The sequence below is a fragment of the Drosophila yakuba genome, chromosome 3R (genome assembly GCF_016746365.2).
Source record: "Drosophila yakuba strain Tai18E2 chromosome 3R, Prin_Dyak_Tai18E2_2.1, whole genome shotgun sequence".
NCBI classification, from domain to species: domain Eukaryota; kingdom Metazoa; phylum Arthropoda; class Insecta; order Diptera; family Drosophilidae; genus Drosophila; species Drosophila yakuba.
Genome location: NC_052530.2, coordinates 27,498,757 through 27,521,998, shown reverse-complemented (window position 1 = coordinate 27,521,998; position 23,242 = coordinate 27,498,757). Strand labels below are relative to the sequence as shown.

The 23,242-nt window shown below is 49.2% G+C and overlaps 1 protein-coding gene across 3 annotated transcripts in view; it reads left to right on the top strand.

The window, feature by feature from the left end:
• LOC6538615 (titin homolog) overlaps positions 1–23,056 on the top strand; it is a 39,397-nt gene extending 16,341 nt beyond the window's left edge. For 2 of the 3 annotated variants that reach the window (XM_039375640.2, XM_043207118.1), the window contains 6 exons: positions 1,285–1,391; positions 12,002–12,040; positions 13,003–13,200; positions 13,268–13,522; positions 13,592–21,200; positions 21,283–23,056. In XM_039375640.2, the coding sequence (XP_039231574.1) occupies positions 1,298–1,391; positions 12,002–12,040; positions 13,003–13,200; positions 13,268–13,522; positions 13,592–21,200; positions 21,283–21,385 (8,298 nt within the window). In that variant the 5' untranslated portion in view covers positions 1,285–1,297 and the 3' untranslated portion in view covers positions 21,386–23,056. The remainder of the gene's footprint in view (positions 1–1,284; positions 1,392–12,001; positions 12,041–13,002; positions 13,201–13,267; positions 13,523–13,591; positions 21,201–21,282) is intronic. The other variant, XM_039375641.1, reaches the window with a different exon arrangement.
• The last annotated feature ends 186 nt before the right edge of the window (positions 23,057–23,242 follow it).

The following is a 23,242-nucleotide window of genomic DNA, read 5'->3' as shown; positions in this document are numbered from 1 at the left end:
AGGAAATAACTTGGCATTTATTTTGTAATAGGAAACAAATAAGAAAGCTGTGCTGTATCCCTTACTATTTGTAGCAAAAATCCGGGCATTAATTTCAACACTCCGCCATTTGCGAACCCATTGTGCTTAGGTGGAAGTTTTATTGCTTTATGGAATGTATAAAATTGCATAACACACCCACACCCAGCCACGCCCCCCGAAACAAACAAGCACTCAGCACACTCCATTCCCCCCAAACTTTTGGGACATGGAAACCTTCGCAGGAGGAGGGGAGCAACCCCTCGATGGAATCACGTGTTGCATCTCCTGGGACTTGATTAAAGTAACATAAAGCAAATAAAAGCCGACAAGCGAACTGGGCTAATAAATGAAAATATGAAGCGTATGTGTGGATGCCATTATAGGGCGACAATAAAATAAATCCAACTATGTTGGATATGTTATACCTTTAGTTGGATATGTGGCGTTGGTCGCCTGCTAATTATAACGACTGGATCACCGGATCTTCGAGGTGCGGGGAAAAAGGAAATCAAATCAAAGTAGCTGGTGGGGTGGAGTGTTGTCCAATTTTGGGAACTTTTCTTTTGCGTGCGCCTGACATTTTCAATCAGCAGCGCAGGAAGTCGAGATACAGATACAAATCCAGCGATTTTTTGACCTCTGCACGAGGAGGAGAATTGCCGGAGGAGGGTTGAGTTTTTGAGGGACAGCGAGGGCATGTCAGGGAAAATTGCACATCTGTCAAATCGGCAAACAAGTGATTTCCGCAAACAATTGAAGAAAAACAGCCAGTCAGGACGACAACGAAACGAACGGCGACCAAACGAAATGGGACAGGACACAACGCATCATAGTACAGGACATGCGAGGAGGGATGCTAGTGGTGGTTTTGGTATTTGGTATTTGGTGGCTCACATGTCAACTCTCCCAGCCGCCCCCGAAAATTTCTGCTTTTCTGCTGTTTGTGCTCGTAAATTGCTTTTGTGTGCGGCCATTGAAAATTGTATTCGAAAACCCAAAATGAAAGGATGAAAATAAAAATGAGTGAAAGAAGCAAGGAAATAAATTGAGACACGCCGCTTTCGAGGGCGGCATGCGCCTTGTCATGCTTTTTTAATGAAGTGCCAGTCGTTTAAGGAACATATTGCCGCCCGATTTGATTGTTTGGTTTTTTTAAGGGTTAAATGGCCTGTCCGCAAGAATGTCAAACATCCACACCCACACCCCAAACGCCTTTGTTAACCCGTACTAAACACGTCCACTTCGAATCCTTTTCCATTGCAGTTACAACCACAAGATGACTAGAAGACGTTCGAGTCCGCCGGGACTCGAGGAGCTGCTGTATCTGGCGCTCGTCCTGCTGGCCATGGCTTTGATACCCACACAAGCCGGTAAGTGGTTTATTATGTCAACGTGAATTATGTTTAGCCAGCTAAGTACCCCGTACTTAGCCCATCTGTGCTATCTGTTTTGGTTATTATTTTGCCATAAATTCAGCGAATCCATGGATCTTCGCACTAATTAAAGCCATTGTGGCAAATTGCCATCAGCTGGCAACAGCTGCCCTTTTGCAATTGTCCAGGGTCAGGGGTCAGGGGTTAGGGGTCAGCCAAATGAATGAAAGTCTGTTGCATTTCGGCGAAAATCGAGGGCGAAAATCGAATTAGGGTGGTGTCCCAAATAGAAATGTGTTTAATTGAAATCGAGTGGAACTGAAATTCGGGCACATAATTAAAAGCAAGTGCTAATGGCCTCGACCATCATCATTAACAGCCAACTGGCGATCTGCATTATCCCAGCTCATCTGGCCAAAAAAAAAAAAATGAAGAAAAATGTGTTAACTTTCACATTTACCCGGGCAATAAGAGGCGATGCAACGGTGTCTTCCTGGCTCTTTTGGGCGTGTTCGATTTAACGACTTGTTTAAACAGAACTAACAGTCAAATAAAACCCAAAAAGAAAAAAAAAATACGTTTTCCATGGGCTGGGTTTTCGATATTCCTTCAGAATATACCAAATATCGGTCAACGAATGCCAAAACCGAAACGTAGTTACTGCCACTCGAGGGTATAGCCACCAATCATCCGGTCCATAACCGTAGAAGGCCCACAGCCAGAACCAAAGTCAGAACCAAAGTCAGAGCCATTGTTTAATGGGCTTTCAATAAACAGGCAATGGCAATGGCAATGGTTTCGACAGTCCCGTCGAACTGAGAACTTCGGCTTGCCAGCTCCATGGACCAAAGACTGACTGACTGTCGGAATGGCTGACTGACTGATTTGGCCCAGTCAAAACGATAGGCGACAATAGTCAGCTCGTTGACCCACATTCGTGGGTACTCCATACTCCACACAACACACAACACACTCCACACTCCACACTCGCCTGCATTGGGCATTCAGAATTCTTGGAATTTTCATTAACACATGTCCGAGGTGCATATGGAAATGGATCTGTCTGACAACGAGGGAAATAAAGTGGAAAAGAATTTGGATACGGTTTTGTGAATGGACGAGCAGAAAGGGGGAAAGCTGTTTTAAGTATAGATTGCCCCCGCCAGGGTTTCTCACCTACTTATTGATTATTACACACAGTCACAAATCGGTAACACTAACAAGCCGGGCCAACAAAACGGCCTAATGGACTCGGACTCGAGACTCAAGACTCGGGCACAGACTCCCGGCTCCATGGCGAGTTTGATGAACTCCGCCGACGTGCAGAGTTTCCCAGCAGGGCCTGGTAATTGAATTGTTCCATTATAGATACGAGCATGACTCAACAGATACATTTGTATCTTTCGGCTACGTTTACATGTACATATGTACATGTGTGTAGTTCTAACTCCGCCGCCGACAGCTGCGAGCCATAAATCAATGGTACTAGCGCAAATGTCAGTTGCTATAGCTATTCCGATATGATATGATATACATATAGCATGTATACTTCACAACAAGTGGCATTTGCGTCATAACAAAAGCTGTAGTACATCGATCGATGGATCGATCAATCGAACAATTTATCCATGCCAATTGTTTGCGCAGCCATCAGGTTGGATATCCAAATCGTTTCGAGAGTTATGCAATTTGAACTGGCCATCAGCTTGGAGCCTTAATTCAAGCTCAAGCTCAAGGTCGATAAAAACGAGCGAGCATCTTCCCAAGTGGTACGGTAGCCGCCACACATTATCATTATTTTATAAGCCACGAAGTAAAGACGGCAATTTCAATTTGGCTCTGGCTTTTTCTTTCCATTTTTTTTTTTTTTTATATTTTTTGTTGCCGTTTTTGCTCGGTGGGGCGTTTTCATCAATCAACTTCGAACGTGAGTTCGTTTCTTGTTTTTCTCATGCTTATTAAAGAATCATGGCAAGAAGAACACCTGCTCTGGGGCTCTTTCAATCTTCCGATCTTCCGATCTTCCAGATACTTTTGCTTACTTTTGCTCTGGCCATGGCAATTGACACCTACACCAGTGCGATGATGGTCATCGAACCTTGTCCATCCATCCTTTCCAGCGATCTAGCTGCTATCCGATTTCGGCACTCAAATATATTTTATGTGGCCCATTGCCAGTTTTTGTGATTTCTTAATTTATGGCCAATTACAAAGGCATTAGTGCGCCGCACGAAGATCTTCAATACTTTTGTTTATTGCGCATATAAATCGCCGCTTTACGGCCACTGCCATCTTTATGGCAGTTTTGCGGAAGCATCTAACTTTCAGAGAACCCTGCTGATGATGCTCGCCGATGATGTGCCTAATTAGCTTGTATTAACTTCTAGCCAGGCTTCAAGAAACTCCCCAGCTCCAGCTCCAGCTGAGGTTAAGGCTACGGATGAGGCTGTGGCTCGAGCCCAGGTACAGCATGGTTTGATATTAATTGCACGACCCGCTGATGTCATCAGCAGCATCGTCATCATCGGGCCCTCGAGCATAAGCGTTAATCAAGATCCAGTCATCGTCTTAGCCACGCGCATATAATTAACATTTCTGCCACGGACCAGGTTCAATGTCAAGTGGCCCGGCGGATCCGGCTTATCGGGCTTATCGCCGTTGATAGCACCAGGTAATGGTAAATGGTAAAATGGTCAAATGGTAAAATGGTAAGGTGGTAAGGTGGCATATACCACACCACTCCATTGGCCATACACCATACCATACCATACCATTCCAACGGAATGGGGACCCACAGCTTCCTACTCCACCTCCTCGTAAATATTTCATATATGCAAACACCCCGACGACACCGGGGGCCATCCCATTCCATTCCATACATTGTACGAGTACGAGTCCGAGTTTGTTTGCTGTTTACTATTCTCGCTGGTCAAACAAAAACCGGCCAAAGTCGCTGACCATTGACCGATATGGCAATGATGGCGATGATGGCGTTGATGGCGATGCCGAAGATGTGTTGCCTGCGTGGCTGTGGAATTTCGTAGCCACTTAGAGAACAAGTACGCGAGCCGGAGATCACGAACTTGCGGGCCAACCCGCACGAACCCCAAAAGAACGGCTATGTCTGGGATTTGGGATTTGGGATTTGGGACTTAGAGATTGGGGCTTTGGGATCCCCAATAACCAATATCGCCGACTGCCCACTGGTGGCTTCTGCCGAACGTGAGATTCGCCAATGGGGGGCGGAGAAACTTTCGACAGTGACACAATTAGAGACTACCGCCCATCGCCAGATCCCTCAGCTCCCCCAGCTTCAACTCCAACTTCAGCTCCAACTTCAGCTCCAAGTCCAATTGACTCTTGGCCATAAATAAGCATTTATGCTAAGCGGCCAGACGACTTTCCTTTCATTTCGCCTCGCTCGGCCCACCAACGTAGCCTCCCCCAGATGTCCAACTATTTGTCAAAATCGCGCTGGTGTGAAGCCAAATCTGAGCTGTGACTGATGCGGTGCACTGCGAGAAAATGTTCTTCTATGTCTTCTACAAAAGTGTATAAAAGAGTGACAAACCAAGTTCAAAAGTTGGTCATATCGTTCATAGTGTGCATATTGAAATTGCTACCTTTTAAGTCGAATATTAAGTGGAAATTGAGCTGTTTTTCCCAGTGCAGCTGGTAAGTCGGTCTGCCGAGTTGATATGATAAATTGACCATGGGCTCGAGACACTCATAAAAGACGCATTTGTTCGGCTTAAATGCCCGTACACAGAGCCACTTAGTTTGCGCTGATCTGACCCACGCAATTCCCGCATCATTTTGAGGGGGCGAGGGCAATGACCACGCCGCCAAAGGGCCGCCGAGTTCCGACATCCAAGTTCCAAGTTCCATGTTCTGAGCTCCAAGCTACACAAGTGCCTCGCTGCACTTGACTCTCCAATTAAATGGCCAGAAGTTGGAGCAGCGTGTGAACCAGAATCGGAGGCGGAAACTTGCAAGTTCAGATTGTTCTTCGTTCCGATTTTATCAGCATCTAAATTCCCAACTTCCTGCGCCAAGGTCGGGGGCTAATTTCACTTAAGTAAATAGGCTTGCGGTTAACTGGCGGCAATTTGATGTGTAACGGTAACCTGGCTACATTCAGATTGAAGTTCCAAAAACCAAAAACCGAAAACCGACAACTGAAAACCGAATAAACCAAGACCAAAGTCATGCTGAAATTACAATTGCAATTACACAATTTGGCCATTAACGCCTCGACTCTGGAAGTCTATGCCCCTCGTGCACCTTTCACCTTGACAATGAAATGGTTTCCAATGATTGCTGTAATTTCTATTTGGCTTGGAGAAACCCACAATGGCAGCTGGAAATGCAAATGAATATCTTGCTGCTGCTGTTGTGTTTAGTAGAGCAAAACGCTACATATACGTAATACAATACCAGTTGGGATTTCTCAGGGCGATGCCGAACGATACAGACACCTTCAATCTGAATGGTATAGGGGTATATATAGCTACGATGGCTATAAGTTGGATGCCATAATCATGGCTCATATTATGTATGCTGCTGCTACGAGTGTATTTCCCTATTATTGTTTGATGTCATTGAACTTGAACTTGTCGTGGTCGCCAGTTGGCTATTTCTGTTTTGGCATTTTATGCATTTACTTCTCGGCGTGAATATGCTAATTCGGATTTTGTATAACACGTTGTCGAAGCAAAAACGTGTTCAAAATGTTAATTAAACGGCCAACACTGCTGGCTTTTATTCATATTTATGGCAATTAGCAGCCGCCTGACCCAATTTGCCATTTTGTCTCTGCTAATTGCCGTTTATGACGAGAGCATGGTGCTGGAGAACCGAATGGATTCGGTTCAGATTAGTTGGGTACTGGCCCATAGATGCACATCGGTTGGGCACTCAATTAGACATTCTGCCTGGCGCCAGTTGCTAATCATCGCCGTCTAAGCTGGTCAGCACGCTAACAAGCCCAAAGACAAGACAATGATGGCCAACTGGCTGCTGGTGATGCAATGGAACTCCTGACAGGAGAGGTGTCCAGGGAGGTGAAGTTTTCGGTTCGCTGGCTGCCCAGAAGCTACACTTAGAAAAGAAGTTCTGATTCAATTGCTATCTACTAAAGTAGTGGATCTTTAGCAACAGATTCAAAGTTCAAAATTTGAGATTATGTTGCATACTAGCACAATTGTTCAATGGTTAAATTAAATGTAATTAATTTCCAAATATTACCTAATTGCCTAGTTAAATAAATCTGCGTGTAGCAGAAGGCTAGTTAGCAGACAAGACGAGCTAAGTTGGCGTGTTAGAATTCATTTTGACACTATTAAGACAAAGGCTTCTCGGCTAGCTGATGGTAATTAGCAAAGATAGAGCACCACAACCAGATCTACTGCCTGGAAAAGGGGAGATCTCGCTGGCAGGTGCAATGACTTGGTCGCCTGGGAGCGTTCTCTTTCAATTGTGTAACCCTAGATCTGCCATCTAGCCCTAGAGCCCCTTGGTACTAGCCCTATTCTAACGCCTGGCGGGGTTCAATCAACTCGCCAAGCTGGCTGGCACCTTTACGCATGGCAACCGCCAGCTCCACAGCTCCATAGCTACATGGCTCCAAAGCACCAGCACCAGCTCCATCTGCGATCCGATCCGATCCCGTCTACAACTTCGAGACGACGGGTCATGCCAAGTCAGACGCTCTCGCTTGAACTAATACTTTGTATAATTATCGCTTTGCTGATCTCCTCTGCACATGGCGTATGATGTATGGAGTGCCCGTGCGAGCTAGCTGGGCCATTGAGTTTTATGGCTTTCGGCTGGCTGTGGGACACGCAGCTTTCTGCAATGTGGAACCAAGAGACCAGAGAACTGAGAACTTAGAACATAGAACCTGCACTATCTTCGGTGTCCGATCATTAGCTAAATGCCGTGCCAGCGTGGGAGGAGATACTAGATACCATGCCATGCCATCTAGATACTGAATGCTAGATACAAATCGACTGGGGGAGCCACACAACCGGGAAACAAAAGTCAGCGAGCAATTAGCTCCTCGAGTGGCACTTAATTGAATCGCGGCTTTTTCCAGCGTCCAGGAAGGACACCAAGTCGTGAGAGTTTTTCCAGTGCAAATTAATAAACAGTTACGCATGCGCGGCGGGAAAACTTGTTGCTGGCCATGATTGCCGGGCACAGGAGAGTCATGGGCATCCATCACCTGTCGGTGGAGCAGCTCTACCTCCAGCTTCCCAACTCCAGCTGCAACTGCAGCAGCAGTATCTGGATCTGCATCGGAATCTCCCGTTGGTCGAGTCTATTATTTCGGCAATTGCTGTAATCAATGCGCTGTTATCAATAACAGCTAGCGGTGTAATAATTGACCGCGCAGCAATGACTACTCCACCCAACTGGCGGATTGGGGCCATCAGAATTTGTCTAAGCAAAATTGCGCAAACAAAAATTATGATATATTCGAGCGCACCACTAAACAATCCTTCAGAGAACCAGCGCAGTGATTAGCCAAAGTCAAAGTCTGGGGAGCACTGACAGGCGGATGGATTGATTGCTGGCAGAAGGGGGAGGAGTCTTCATTAAAGCCATGCAAAAGCCATCAAAACAAATCAAAGCCAGGACACTCGAGCACTCTGGGCTTAAGGAAACAGGGAACTAAGGAACTGTGGGAAAGAATGCTGGGCTGCTGCTGCTCGACTCCTCCCTTAACTGCTTAATTACAGCGCCCAAGGCCAGACTCATTATTATCTATTAAGCAGTCAGGAATACTAGTTCCAGCTCCACTGACTAGCTAGCTAACTGACTAACTGACAAACTGACAAGCATACCAAGCCCTGACTCTCTAATGACATCGGGTAACCGAGCAACCCAACCAGCCAGCCAGCCATAAATATGCATATGAGATGGGTTCGGAGGACCACGAGCCCATGGGACCGCCTGCAATTACAATGTCCACATATAGACGGGCCAAATAGGCCTAGACTCCGCCGATATTGCCCTAGCCATAGTCATTGCCATAGCCATAGCCATAGCCATAGCCTTAGCCTTGGTAATTGTTTCATATGCACGCCGGCAGCAGATGGAGCAAGCACAGCCTTCGACTGGTGCAATTTTATGGCATACCCAGCCGCAGTCCCCAATCCCCAATCCTCAAGCCTCATCTCCATTCGCGGCATCATGACCATCGGGCATAATTTACTTAGAAGGAATCATGGCCTGGGCCACAGCAGCCACAGCCTCCTCCAGTTTGGTAATAAAACACAGCGTCACGCCAAGGTAGCGCCCTAGCCAACCTACTAGTTCTTCTTAGCCTTGCGCAACTGCGTCCAATTTGGTCGCAATCGAGCAGCAAAAGATGCAGCAGCAACAGCAGCAGCAGCAGCAGCAATAGCATCAGCAGGAGCAGGAGCTTCGATGTCTACATTGCTACCTTGTCGCCGACATAATCATGTTAAATTACTCGCAAATTCATTTGCTTGGAAGGCCTCCACCGCCGCCTTCCTGTTGCAGTTGCAGTTGCAGTTGCATTGTTAGGGCGCCTGCTGATGTTGCTAGTTGCTGCTGCTGCTGCTGTTGATGATGCTGCTGCTGCTGCTGCTGATGTTGCTGCTGCCTTTAGCTAGTTGCAAGTTGCTGGTGATGCTGCTGCCTGGCGGCTGCTTTCAGCATTGATGCATGGACATGATACGGGGATGGAGAGCCCGAGCTGCGGGTCTCGAAGGCAGCTCGGTTGTTAGCTTGTCGCTCACTCCATATTGATCTGCTCGGCATTATGGAAATTATGTGATCAAGGCCAGGGAAAATGGAAATTGTTTCTGCAATGGAAATTTTGCTGGCCAGAGGAGTCTGGCAATTACAGATCGATTTATTGCTCCTCTGCCACAGGCATTGTTATTTCTGTTCCTTTATTTTTTTTTTTTGTTTTTTTGGTTGCATCTAATTAGAAGGCAGATAAACGCAGGCTGGCTGGGTGAGAAATTGCTATAGGATCCAGTCGTACTCCACCCATTCCTATTACTCTTCTCATTCCTGGATGGAGATGGTTGGTTGGAGGTAGTTGGAGGTGGGTGTGGTCAAGAAGTTGCTGATGTTGCAGCTGCGGAATAGCGGTAAAAACGCATTTGGGGACAACAAGCCGGCAAAGAGATTTGTGTTTATTTTGTAATCTTTGAAATATTTGTGGCATGGCAAATATTTTCACTCGCCTGCATTTCCGCATAGCCCCAGTAGTTGGTGGTTGTTCGGTGGGGAAAGTATACGGCTATCAACACGGGTCTATTTGGGAAAACTTCCACTTTTTCGCATCTGCCCCATGGCAACCGAGTCCACCTACAGCACTCAATAATAAAGCGTAACCAGCAAAAGGCGTGCCTCTAACTTGGGTTCTCAGTTTGGGTTTTGGGAGTTGGGTTTGGGTTTGGGTTAAGACCATGAAGACCATGGGAGCAAGAGTGACTTTGGTCCGAATCCCAGAGTCCCAGAGCCGGAGCACCTAGGCCTACTTATGTAAGTAAGGCTGCCAGTGCTTGTGGCTCGTATTTTATGGTTTGTGTACACATTTTTGCACACATGCGCGCCGGGTCATTCAACTTGTTGTAGCAGCACAATCCATGGCCATGGTCAGGTGGGTGGGGGTAACGGGGGCATCATGGGGAGAGCAGGAGGCGATGGTGGAGCTGGAGGAGCGGAGGCGGTGCGCGCGCGCTTTCCTAGAATAAACAAAATGCACGACTTGGCCGAGAGCCGCCAACAACTTTGGCTTTGGCTTGAGCACACGAAGAAGCCGCATTGCACTGCGAAAAATCACTAGTTAACAATCAGGAATATTATATACAAATAATAGTTTAAATTACTGGCAACAAGCCAAATAAGTGTCGAAATCAGTAACTATACTAGTTTAGGTCACACACTCCATTAGCCCGAACTTCAGCACAAGTTGAGTAGCATCTTTTTGGCACAGTGTGCGCTGCTGTGGCATCCACATCAACACCAGCCACATGCAGCAGAAAACAGCACAAACAGCACAAGCAGCAACAGCAGCAACTTGGCTGACTAACTGACTGACTGACTTCTGTTTGTTGGACCGACACGACCATGTTTGATGTGTACCATAGCCATCATTATCATCATCATCCTCGCCAGCCGCCAGTTGCCGAGCAACTGAGGCGTCCCCATCGTAATGATGATGTATATGCGGCTTGTTTTACTTGTTGCACTTGCGCAGTGCAAAATTGTTGCATAAGTTTGCCCCGTGCAACTGGGGGATTGTCTTGGCCTACCAGTTGCTGCCACACCGGCCACATGATTGACTCCCATTGCCGCCAAGTCCGCGGCCAAATTCTCTTCAAGTTCGGTCAAGTGGGGACAAAAATGGGGGAAACACTTCCTCCACTCCCCCTTTTTTTTTGGAGGGGGATCCCTCGTCGGCAATCCTTAACAGTTAATGTGTGAATTTTTATGCGTTGCCAGGCTCCGAAGTCGTGTTGTTGTTCTTACCGCATAAAATGTAATTTACATCCGTTAGCTTCGAGTGAGATGGAGTTGGAGTTGGAGTTGGAGCTGGTGCCTCCATCTTCTCCAGCTCGAAATTGCTACTCTGATTTGTGGCTGCCGTTCGGAGGCGAGTCGGGATTCAGTAGACTGTATTCTGGATTCTGGATTCGAGGCAACTTCGCGGCCAAATTCATGCTTATGAGCACTTGCCGTTAGGATTTTCATTGTTGTTTCGCCAGCAATTTGTTGCCAAATTGTATGGGCCAGTTCTTGGCCTTCTGCCTGCTGCCTTCCGCCTTCGATTTAAATGTGGAGCTGGGCAAAGAGCCGAGTCATTGGGCCAACTGGCCACCCCACAGGTATGCGGAAATTAAAATGTGAAATATTCAAGAAATTGTCAACCCTTCAACTGGACACAATTAATCAAAGTCGTGCTGCACCGCCAGCAGCAATTCATAAAACAGCAATTTGTCAAATCATTTCTGCTGCAACAAGTGGCAGCAACAGCAGCAGCAACAACTGGCCTTCCTGGCCAACTGTCAGCTTAGACAATTTGTTTGAGCCATTTTTGCAAGGGGGCCAGTATGCAGTTGGCCAAGTGTGGGACACACGCAGCCAGCGTTACTTGGCCAGAATGGCCGCTACGTGCCAAGTTGCCAGCTGGATGCAGTGCTGCAGCTAGCCAGGCTGCATTTTGATTATGTGGTAATAACACGTTGCACGCATACAGAGCCAAGATGTTGCTGCTGCAATTTGGTGTTGGTGTTGGTGTTGCTGTTTCTGTTGGTGTTGCTCTTGGTGTTGCTCTTGGCTTTTGGACCCTGTTATCATGCCACGGCCAAGGCTATCAAACTGGGCAAAGGGGGCCAAACTCGGCCTACGTAGCTCCCTGGCCAATTTCAATTGCATGCTGCCACAATTAGAGTTCGGCATTCGCGGGGCAATCGATAAATTAATTTATTATGGTCATGGCGATGGCGATGGCGATGGCTAACGGATATGGCCATCGTAAAATTCCCGCCGTAATGGGGGGAACTGCAACTATGGCATTTCATTAAATAATAAACATTCCGTCTACCTTCTTCTCATTGCAGCCCCGGTCCAGGAGTACACGGAGATCCAACAGTATTCGGGTAAGTCGGAAAGAAGCTGATTAACTGGCGGCCATAACCGCCGTCCCAGGAACAGGAGCCTAATAAAAATGCATTCGGATCTGTTCCCCATTCGTGTTTTATGGTGATTACCAATTCGCCAAACAATGCGGATGTGACCGATTTACCAGCCAGCCTGCCATTTTCATATTTACACAGAGTGCACCCTTTTCTTTGATCTTTAATCGATATTATAATGTGATTGATCCGGTGCCCAAAGTGGTTAATTATAATTGTCGTAAGCCGCTAATCGGTGGCCAATTATCGAGCCAATCGCTGTCATAAAGCCGCATTAGCCGAGGTGTGAAGAGGCACACCGCATGGCGAAGACAAATGGAAACATAAAGAAATAAGCGCTGCCTTTTTATGAGACACGCTGAAAAACGTGAGCTGAGCTCCATACCCATACCCATACCCATACCCATACCCATACCCCAAAGCAAGCCCAAACCGAGATTTCAATCAAAAAATGGTCTAGCCGGTTCACAGAAGTCGGGGAAACTGCGGCGCTTAACGTGTTAATGATGTGATGTGAAATTTATTGCGGGTGGCAGCCACTAAATTAGACAGCCAGTCAGTCAAAACGAAATAGAAAAAAAAAAAACGAAAAACACTGACTGAGTGGACGTGCGCATATTTTAAGACAGTTGACTTTTGCCTAACGACACTGATGAGCTATAAAAATTGTCAATAGCTTCGTGATTATGACAGCCAACTGGCGCTAAGCCGCGATTTATTTATGGCCCAAACGACACAGTAGCACCAATCACACATACTATGTATACTATACTAAGTAGTATGGATGGCCCGCTTGCATAACTAATTACTGGAATTTATTAGCTACATAGAGCTGGCATTGTTTGTTGGAGCACACACTCCCAGGCTGTGGCCCCGATAACCAGTTGGTCTCACTCTCGAATCATGTATATCTCTTGTTCTTGCAGAGGGCTGCTACTACAACTATGCGCATTACCAGGAGGGCGACCGCATCATGACCAATGAGCCATGTCTGAACTGCACCTGCCACAACCGCATGCTGATGTGCTACCTGCGCGTCTGCCCCTTCACCAAGCCCATTGGCCACGACTGCATCGTGGAGAAGCGGGAGGACCAGTGCTGCCCCATCATCACCTGCCCCGAAGGTGAGTTGCCCAGCAGGAGAATCCCGTTGAGTTTGCACCATACTAAATGGGACTCCTTTCGCTTTAGTACCCGTGGACGTGCCGTATCACTCGCCGGAACCCGGCACCGAATTGAGCATTCCCGAGAAGTTCGGCTGCAGCATCGAGGAGAAGTTCTACCCGGAGGGCGCCCAGGTGCCATCGAATCCCAATAAGCCATGCGAACTGTGCTACTGCATCAACAACCAGACCAAGTGCGTCATGCAGGAGTGCACACTGCACGTGGACGGCTGCCTGCCCATCTACAACAAGGGATCCTGTTGCCCAGTGCGTTACAGTTGCGGTAAGTTTCGAAAGGATATTCCAGCTAAGAACTTTACTCAGCATTAAAATCTTGCATACATTCATTCAGACCATGAAAACGAGTTGGACTTTGTGGACCAGTCGACCACGACGACCACCACTACCGTGCGACCCACCACTGGCTTCATCCTGGAGAGCACCATGACACCAGCCACCACCATGGACTGCATCCACGATGGCGAGATCTATGCGGATGGTGCCTCCCTGAAGGGCAAGAATGCCTGCGAGCACTGCTACTGCATGCGTGGTGATATCGTGTGCGCCGTCCAGGAGTGCGAGGTGCCCATGATGGCGGCCAATGGAAAGTCCTGTCGCGCAATGCCAGCCGCCGAGGGCGAGTGCTGTCCGAGCAACTACGTCTGCGAGGACGACAGTGCCACCACCGAAATTGTTGAGCTCACCACGCCAGAGAGTGCCACTTCCGCTCCGACCAAGGGCATTCATGCCGAGATTCCCAAGGAGGATGTCGATCTGCAGGAACACATCGATGACGAGGATAAGGATAAGGAGACCGCCACCATTCCCTCCGCCGAACTGGGCAGCGGTGAGGTTGAGGAGGAGGAAGAGGACAAGATCACCACGGTTGCACCAGTGCACGTTACGGACGAGAAGGACTTCTCCTTCGAGCCCGAATCCTCCACCGCCGGCATTCCATCCGATTCCAGAATCGATCTACCATCGTCCACCGAGGAGTCGAAGGAATCGTCCACTGAAGCTGCCGAGGAAGATATCGCCAAGATCGTCACCACTCCAGAGCCCGAGGGTAGCGGCGAAGAGGATGTGCCTAAGCCTGACGAGATTCCCGAAAAGGAAGTCACTGAAGAGGAACTCATCAAGGTCAGCACTGCTGCTCCAGCCAAGGCCAGTCCTGAAGAGGAAGTGGTCAAGGCCACCACTTTAGCGCCTTCAGAGGAAGATGTCAAGCCGACAACCGCCGGAACAACCAGCGAGGAAGAGGAAGAGGGCAAGCCCACACCTGCAGAGGAAGGAAGCGGTGACGAGGAGAAGGATGTCCAGGTCACTGCTGCCCCAGAGGCAAGCGAAGATGAAGCCAAGCCCACTTCCGCCCCAGTGGCGAGCGATGAAAAGGAACAGGAGCCCAAGCCAAGTGAGGGCAGTGGTGAGGAAGAGCTGGATCTCAAACCTACAACAACAGCTCCAACGGCAGGTGACGCGGATAAGGATGCTACTCCAGCTCCTGAAGAAAGTGTGGAGCAGGATGAAGGCAAGTCTACTGAAGCGCCAACCTCCATCGACGACGTTGAGCCACCCAAGCCAACTGAATCCTCCGAGGAAGCCAGCGGAGAAGGAGAAGATGTTGCCAAGGAAACCACACCCGCTGGACAAGCCGGCATTGCTGGAGAGGAAGAGTTCGTCAAGGCAACCACACCAGCTGGCGAACTTAGCACTGAAGGCGAAGAGGAGATCGTTAAGGGAACCACCCCTGCCGAAGAATCCAGTAGTGAAGGTGAGGATGAGATTGCCAAGGCAACCACTCCTGCTGGAGAATCTAGCATTGCTGGAGAAGAAGAGATCGCCAAGGCAACCACTCCTGCTGGAGAACCTAGCATTGCTGGAGAAGAAGAGATTGTTAAGGCCACCACCCCTGCAGGAGAACCTAGCAGTGAAGGAGAAGAAGAGATCGCCAAGGCAACCACTCCAGCTGGAGAATCTAGCAGTGAAGGAGAAGAAGAGATCGTCAAGGAAACCACCCCTGCCGGAGAACCCATCAGTGAGGGCGAAGAGGATGTCATTAAGGCCACCACTTCCGCTCCCAAATCCGACTTTGAAGGCGTCAAGGAACCCGAGACAGCCACAGAAGTTGCAGCAGGAGAAGGCGAGGACTTTGCCACAACTCCAATCGCTGAGGCTGAGAAAGAACCCATTGCCGGAACACCCATTCCAACTGACGGCGTCAGTGGCGAAGAGGAGTTTGTTAAGGTCACCACTCCAAAGACCCTGGAAGAGCAGCCTGAAACTAGCGAAGAGTCCACCGAGGTGCCCGTCGCTGAGGAGGATCTTTCGAGCTCGACCAGTTCTCCAGCAATTGCCACCTCGACCGAAGGTGTCCAGGATGTTGCAATTGAAACGACTTCCAGTGCTCCTGCCCGAGCTGGAGACAAGGAAGAAGCAGGCACCACTGCGCCTATTGCCGACGACAAAGACTATGCTGAGGAGGTGGAACAGGATGCCACAGACTTGCCAGTCGAAGATGCTGTCCAGAGCACAACTGCAAAGACCACAACCACCACCACCACCACCGAGCAGCCCAAGGAGGAGTCCTCCACTGAAGCTGAGGACGCTGAAGTCGAAGTCACCACCAGTAGTCCCGTCGATAAACAAGAGGTGCCAGAAGCTGAACCAGCAGACAAGGATCACAAGGACGAGGAAGACGTACAGACCGCCACTGATCTGCCCACCAAATCTGATGTTGTGCCACCTGTTGTCGATGGCGAAGCTACCACCAGTGAGGCCGAAACCAGTGATGAGACCGCTACCGATAAGCCACCAACAGTTTATCTGCCCCCTGGTGAAGAGAAGGATTCTGAGAAGGAAGAGGGAACTGCTACGGAGCCCTCTGTCCAAGAGGAACCATCTAAGCCTGTGGACACTCCAGTGTCCCAGGAGACTCCATCCACCACTGCTAAGGTTGACAATCGCAACGACTTCGAAACGGAGAAACCAACTCTGCCACCAATTGCCGAGGATCAGAGCTCCGAGCCACTGCCCGCCATGGATCTGCCCGCTGCTATTCCGGGCGAAGGTGACTGTCTGGTGGAGGGCAAGACCTACGCCAACAACACCATCGTTCCCGCTACCGCACCCTGCGACGTGTCCTGCAGATGCATCAGCAGTCTTGTGGCCTGCGAACAGATGGAGTGCAAGAAGCCCGCCAACCTGGAGAAATGTACCGTGGCTGCCGATCTTGTGGACGGTTGCTGTCCCACTTACATTTGCGATGAGAGCCCTGAAAGTGCTGAACAGGATCAGGAATCCACCGCCAAGCCCGACGATACGATCGACGATAAAATCGACGAGGATGTCTCGGAGATCAGCACGGAGGAGATTCCCAAGGATGTCATCATGCCTACTGGCATCACTGAGCAGCCTCTTTCTCATGTCAAGCCCGATGAAGAGATCCAGCCAGTGACCTCGATTCCGCCACAGGTTGATGAATCCACGACTGCTAAGGTTGATAAGAAACCAACTGATGAATCCGCTGAGGACTCGAAACCAATTGATGAATCCGAGGAGGACAAGAAACCAATTGATGAATCTGAAGAGGATAAGAAACCAGTTGACGATTTCGAGGAGAAGGAGAAACCATCGCCTGCTGTCACTCCAGCGGGAGAGATTGAAAAAGAATCCCAGCCCGAGGACGAGAAGAAGACTGAGGGTGAATACGCTGGACCCACTGAACAGCCAGAGGCTTCAACTCCCGCCCAGTTTGCCGACACTGCTGAGAAGGAGGTTGATGATAAACTGGCCACCACATTCGCTCCCATTTCTAGCGAGGATGAGCTCAAGCCTGCCGATGAAAAGAAACCCACTGATGAAGCGCAGATCCCAGTTGCCGAAATTCCTGCTAGCACCGCTGAGCCCGAGTCCTCGACTCCTGAGCTCCCTGCTGCTGATCTCGACAAGAAACCAGAGGAGGATTCAACCAAGGCCACTGAGGCGCCTGAGTCTGATAAGGTTCCTGAAGTTCCCACCAGTGCTCCAGCTGAAGATGAGATTGAGGAGTCCGACAAGTTCACAACTGTTGCTCCACCAAAGACTTCTGCTTCCGATGAAACAGAGCCCGCTGGTGAGGAAGATCTCGTGCCCGCAACCTTTGAGCCCGTGGAAAGCGAATTTGAAGTTAGCACCAAGAAGCCAGCCGTGCAAGGACCACCACTGCCCACTCTTGCCCCAGCTCAGCCGGAGAAGAAACCAGTCGATGAAGAGGACTCCACTGAGGCTGAGATCAGCACTGAACCAAGCGCTGAAGTTGAAAAGGAAACCTCTGGTGAAACATCAGAATCCGACTCTAAAATCGATGCTCCTACTACTGCTGCTCCTGTTTCTGCTGAAGAGGAAGAGGACAAGACTCCAAGCACTGATAAGACTGTCGAGGCCGAAGAGAAGGTCACCACTGTTGCGCCAGTTGCTGGTGATGATGAGGAGGCCAATTTGCCCAAGCTACCACAAGATATCTTTGAAGAGGAATTGCCCGCCGCGGTTACCACCGCTGCTCCATCGAAGGTCGAGGATGAACAGAAACCCGTCGACGATGGAGAGAAACAGTTCGAAGATGGTAAAAAGCCCATTGATGAGGAAACCTCTACATCCGCTTCAGCTGAAAATGAGATTGAGCCTGAGTCTGATCGTGCTACCACTGCTGCTCCTACTAAGGAAGAAGCTGCCGAACCATCCACTGGTGCTCCCGAATCTGACGAGAGCAAGGAAACGCCTGAGTCCGAAGTGGCCACAACTGTTGCTCCTGCTGGTGAGAAGATTCCAACAAGCAGCATCACTCCCGATGAGGAAGGAACTGCCACTTCTGCTCCTGTTGCCAAGCCCGATGAAGATGTAGAGAAGGAAACCAGCACTGAAACTCCTGCTTCTTCGGAGGAGGATGAGGATACCTCTACTGCTCAAACTCCATCTCAGGTGCCAGAAAAGAAACCTGAAGCTCCTGCCCAGACTCCGGAAGAGGAAGAGGAAACTGTTGGTGCCACTACTGCTCCAACAACCTCTGATGAAGTGCCTCCTATTCAGGGACTGCCTGAGGATGTCCTTGCCGAGATCCCGCAACCCTCGACTGAGACTGGAATTAAGCAGCAAGACGAAACAACTGGTGCTCCAAGTGTTGAACCCTCTGTTACTGAGATCGATCAAGAAGCCACCACAGTCGCTCCTATCGCCGAGAAGGATGAGAAGCCAACTGATGAGGAGAAACCAGTGGTCCAGAAACCAACTGGAGAAGAGCCATCTGAGGACGAAGAGAAGGAGCAACCCACAGGGCAGGATGTATCCTCTGAGGGATCAGCATCTACTGAAGCTATTGAAGAGGGATCTACCGAATCTTCTCAAGAAGTTAAGCCGTCGACTGAAGGAGTTGTTGCCGAGCAGCCTGAGGACAAGCAGCCCTCTTCGACTGCCCAAGTTCCCGTTGAGACAGTTCCCGAAATCTCCACTGAGCTGCCAGTTGAAGATGCCGACAAGTCCACAAGCGTGGCTCCTGTTGTCGCCGATGAGGATACCTCCGCTCCGTCCGACGAAAAGATTCCCTCCGTTTCCGACGAGGAAGTCGAGAGCCCAGAAGTCACAACTGCCTTCCCACAAGCTGCCGAAGATGACGAAGTCAAGACACCCGCGTCGACTGAACCATCTTCCACTGACAAGACACCAGAAACTGAAGACCAGAAGCCCGAGGACGAGAAGAAGGCTGATGAGACCCCTGAGTCTGAAACCGAAGTGTCTGATGTGGCGTCATCCACAGCGGCCCCAGTTGCTGGTGGAGACATTGAGAAGGAGGAACAAGCCACCACAGCCTCACCTGTCGAGGAGGAGGAAGAAAAGATCAAGCCAACTATCGCCCCAGCTGCCGAAATTCCTCAATCATCCGAAAAGGAGACCGAGGAAGAGCAAGAAGTGGAGTCCGGAACTAAGGCCACCACTGCAGAGTCTGACGAGCAGCCTATTGATGAACCTGTTCCTGCGACTTCTGGACCCATCGATGAAGCATCCACAGTCGCTCCTACCAAGGAGGAATCTAGCACCACTGCCAGCCCAGCTTCACCTGCTGTTCACGAGGATGTCACCACTGTGCAACCAGTTGCCGATGAGAAGGAAGTGGCTGCTCCCCAGGACGACACAAAGACATCCATTGATGTGTCCACTGATATTCCCATCGCCCCAGAGGATGAGAAGCAAGACAAAACCGAGTCTCCAGTTGCACCCACCACTGTGGCATCGCCAGCCGCTGATTCTGCTGTTGATTCTACTACTCCTTCAGTGGAGGTTCCATCTGCTGTCGAAATCGACACGAAGCCAATGGATGAATTCATGTCCCAGACTATTGCTCCTCATACCGCCGATGAGTCTGCGTCCACGTCCGCTGAAGATGAAGACCAGTCTCCCGTTACTGTGTCTCCTCAGGATGCTGACAAGACTCCAGTTTCCGCGGCTCCCCAGGATTCTGATAAGACTCCGATCTCAGAGGCTCCCCAGGATGCCGACGAAATCCCAGCTACAGCGGCACCTCTTGGCGAAGACAAGATTCCAGCCACTGTGGCTCCTCAGACAGATGATGAAGTTCCAGCTACCGCAGCTCCTCTTGATGAAGACAAGATCCCAGCTACTGAGGCTGCTCTGGATGAGGAGAAGATTCCATCCACAGCTGCTCCTCTTGATGATGAAAAGATTTCTGCTCCAGTTAGCCCCGTTGTTTTCGATGTGGAGCCAAGTAGCGAGAAGCCTGCTGTATCTGAGGATGCTGCTGAAGAGAGCACCGAACCAGCTGACCATGATGTGGAAACTAGCACGGATGAGCCTACTGGTGATGCCAAACTGAAGCCACCTACTTCTGCGCCTGCCATACCATCGGAATCCCCAGTCACTGAGGCGGAGATTGTGCCAGAAACTGCAGCTCCAGAGGTTGAAAAGGAGGTGCCAGAGAAGGCCACTGAACAACCCGAGCTGGAGAAGGAGACCCCAGAGAAGGCCACCGAGCAGCCAGAGAAGGAGACCCCAGAGAAGGTAACAGAGCAGCCAGAGCTGGAGAAGGAAACTCCAGAGAAGGTAACAGAGCAGCCAGAGCTGGAGAAGGAAACTCCAGAGAAGGTAACAGAGCAGCCAGAATCGATCGATGAGAAGACCACTCAGGAGCCAGTCGTGAAGCCCAGCTTGGATTCCACGGAGGAGGATGAAGAGTCCGTTGAGTCCGAGGAGGAATCCGTTGACAAGAAGACAGAGGAGCCTGAGGTGCCCGCTGTAGTTTCGGAGATTACTCAGCCAAGTGAAGAGGCCGTTCCCACCACTGGTCACCCACTGTTCCCGCACCTGGCCAGCAGCACCACCACGGCGCCAGCCATTGGCGACCGCGTGGGCGAGGAGGATGAGGAGAACACCACTGTCAAATTGAGTAGCTCTACCACCACCAGCACCACAGAGGCTCCTGTAACCAGCGCACCATCCACGACGACGGTGGCCAGCCAACAGCAACAGCCGATTACCCCGCCGCCCTACGGCCACGCCCCCGAGTACGAGGATGAGTACGACGAGGAGGAGGTGTTCGGACCCGGTACCTGCCGCTACGCCGGCAAGCTGTACGTGTCCGCCCAGCAGATTCCACGTGACGATCCCTGCGACTTCTGCTTCTGCTTCCGAAGCGACATCATCTGCTTGCAGCAATCGTGCCCGCCGCCAATCGCCGGCTGCCACGAGGAGCCCATCTCCGGCTTCTGCTGTCCGCGCTACGAGTGCCCCGTGTCCATGGCCGCCGTGCTGAACATCACCACGAGCACCACGACCACCAGCACCACCCTGCCGCCCCACTTCCTGCACTATTCGCACGGCGAGGCGGTGAAGCACACTGGCTGCCTGATCAACGGCCGTTCCTACCGCGTGGGCGAGCAGATCGAGTCCACGAGCGGTCCCTGCATCAGCTGCACGTAAGTACAATACAATGACGCCACCTAGCACTTGGTATGTGGTATATCCCCATAACTAACGTGAATCTTATATCGATTTCAGTTGCGGTGGAGACGGCAAGATGAAGTGCGATCCCCAGCAGTGCGTTCCCGAACCCACCATGCAGCAGGTGATGGCCGCCGTGGCGTCGGGACGCAAGAGATGAACCACCAGCCATGCTCACTAAATATAATTTAACTAATTCTTAAGCACTGCAGACAACAATCACGAACCGACGAACCAACCAGCCCAGATAGCACCACTCGCCAACTAGCAGCAATAGCAATAGCAATCATAGAGCCAGGAATCAGCAACCAGATAAAGAACAGAAATAGAAACAGAAATCTTGAAACCGGAAATCCGAAACAGAAAGTCCGGAAAAGAATAGGCGACAAGCCAGGCCAAATGCAATAGTGTAACAGAGAACCAGATGCAATAGTGTTAATTTTGGGTTACATACGACATACGCACTCTATCAATTGGATTACGCCCACTTGTTTCGGATTAGGTTACGGTGACGAAGCAACCAGTGATATTGTACTGTATACATAGTATAGGTGCAATTAATTTAGACGCGCTCACTTAAATCGATTACTTATTTGTATTTGTATGTGTACTAGTATTTTTGGGCTTGTGACCCTAGTGACAGGACATATAGCCACCACAGCAGCCGACGTAGCGCGTGCCTTGTAAGGTCGTTCATTGTGCCCGCCGCCATACAATCGCTTTCAGGAGACTCTCAGCACACCACACCACACAACACCACACCACACATAGGTAGAGCGAAGATATTCCGGATACGGATCGCAATCAATGGCGTTACGAAGCCACGGCATTCGGCCGCCAGTTGGGTTTCTACACTTGCCCCCCAGCCGGCGGCTCACTCTTCTCCAATGCGCTTTTATAGTATTTTAGTCACCTTATTTTAAACATTATTATTTTTGTGTATAATTGTTGCTTCTAGTCTTCTTTTGTTGCAAGAGCAACGGAATCCGCCTGTAACACGCGCACAACCCGATCGATCGTTCGATCTTATCACATTACATCAGATCAGATTAGATTAGAGTAGATCGAATCAGATTGGAATCGAATCGTATCAAGTTGAATCAAATTGAGTTGAGTTGAGTTGAAAAACTGTATCTTCTATGAACTATTCCAAGCTTTTATACTTTTATATACAGAATACGTGTAGAGTGGAGAAACGAACGAACTAGTTTTTATAGCAATTTTACAAACGAACGCACGAATTGCATAGTTTTAACGGATTGAATTTGTACTTCGCCCGCTGCACCTGCGCACAGGCACCCGTGTCAGGTGCAAATGAGGTGGCCAAACCGTAGTCTACATAGAATTTTTAGATCAACTGAAACTGAAACGGAAACGGAAACCGATTACGGCACCGGAAACACACTCTCGGCCATCGCTACTGCTCGACTGACTGAAAATCGCGCCGAAGTTCGTAGAGAGGAGCTATCTTTGTAAACTATTTTTTTAACTACCAGCTGCCGCGCTGGTCATTACTTTATTGGTCGTAGAATAGAAGGAAAAGCCAGGATCGGATTTTCAGTCACTTGAGCCTTAGCAATGCGCCGAATTCTACAAGCGTTTGAATCGCGCTGAATGAATACGAACATCAATTAGTTTTATATAATCTCTAACTATAGTTGTAGCCCTAAGTATTTAATTTTAAAAATAAATAAATAAATTTTAATTTAGATCCTATTTATTTGATATGTCTTTTAAGAACAGCTCTTGTGTTTCCATACCTTATCATAATTTATATGCAGCTATTCTTTGTAATCTAATAAATAAATACAACGCTTTTTATTGAAATGTATTTTGGTGGAGTGTTTTTCAATTAAATGTTTCGCATATGTTTCGGATATGTTTTATAGTTATTTTTTATATAATGTTCTTAGGAAGAGCAGGTTTTTCTATGGCAGTTTGATAAATAAAAGTTAAAGCCCAAATGCATATAGTAGTATAATAGGTTGCTCGCAATGCAGTTTGCAAAGAACTTTTA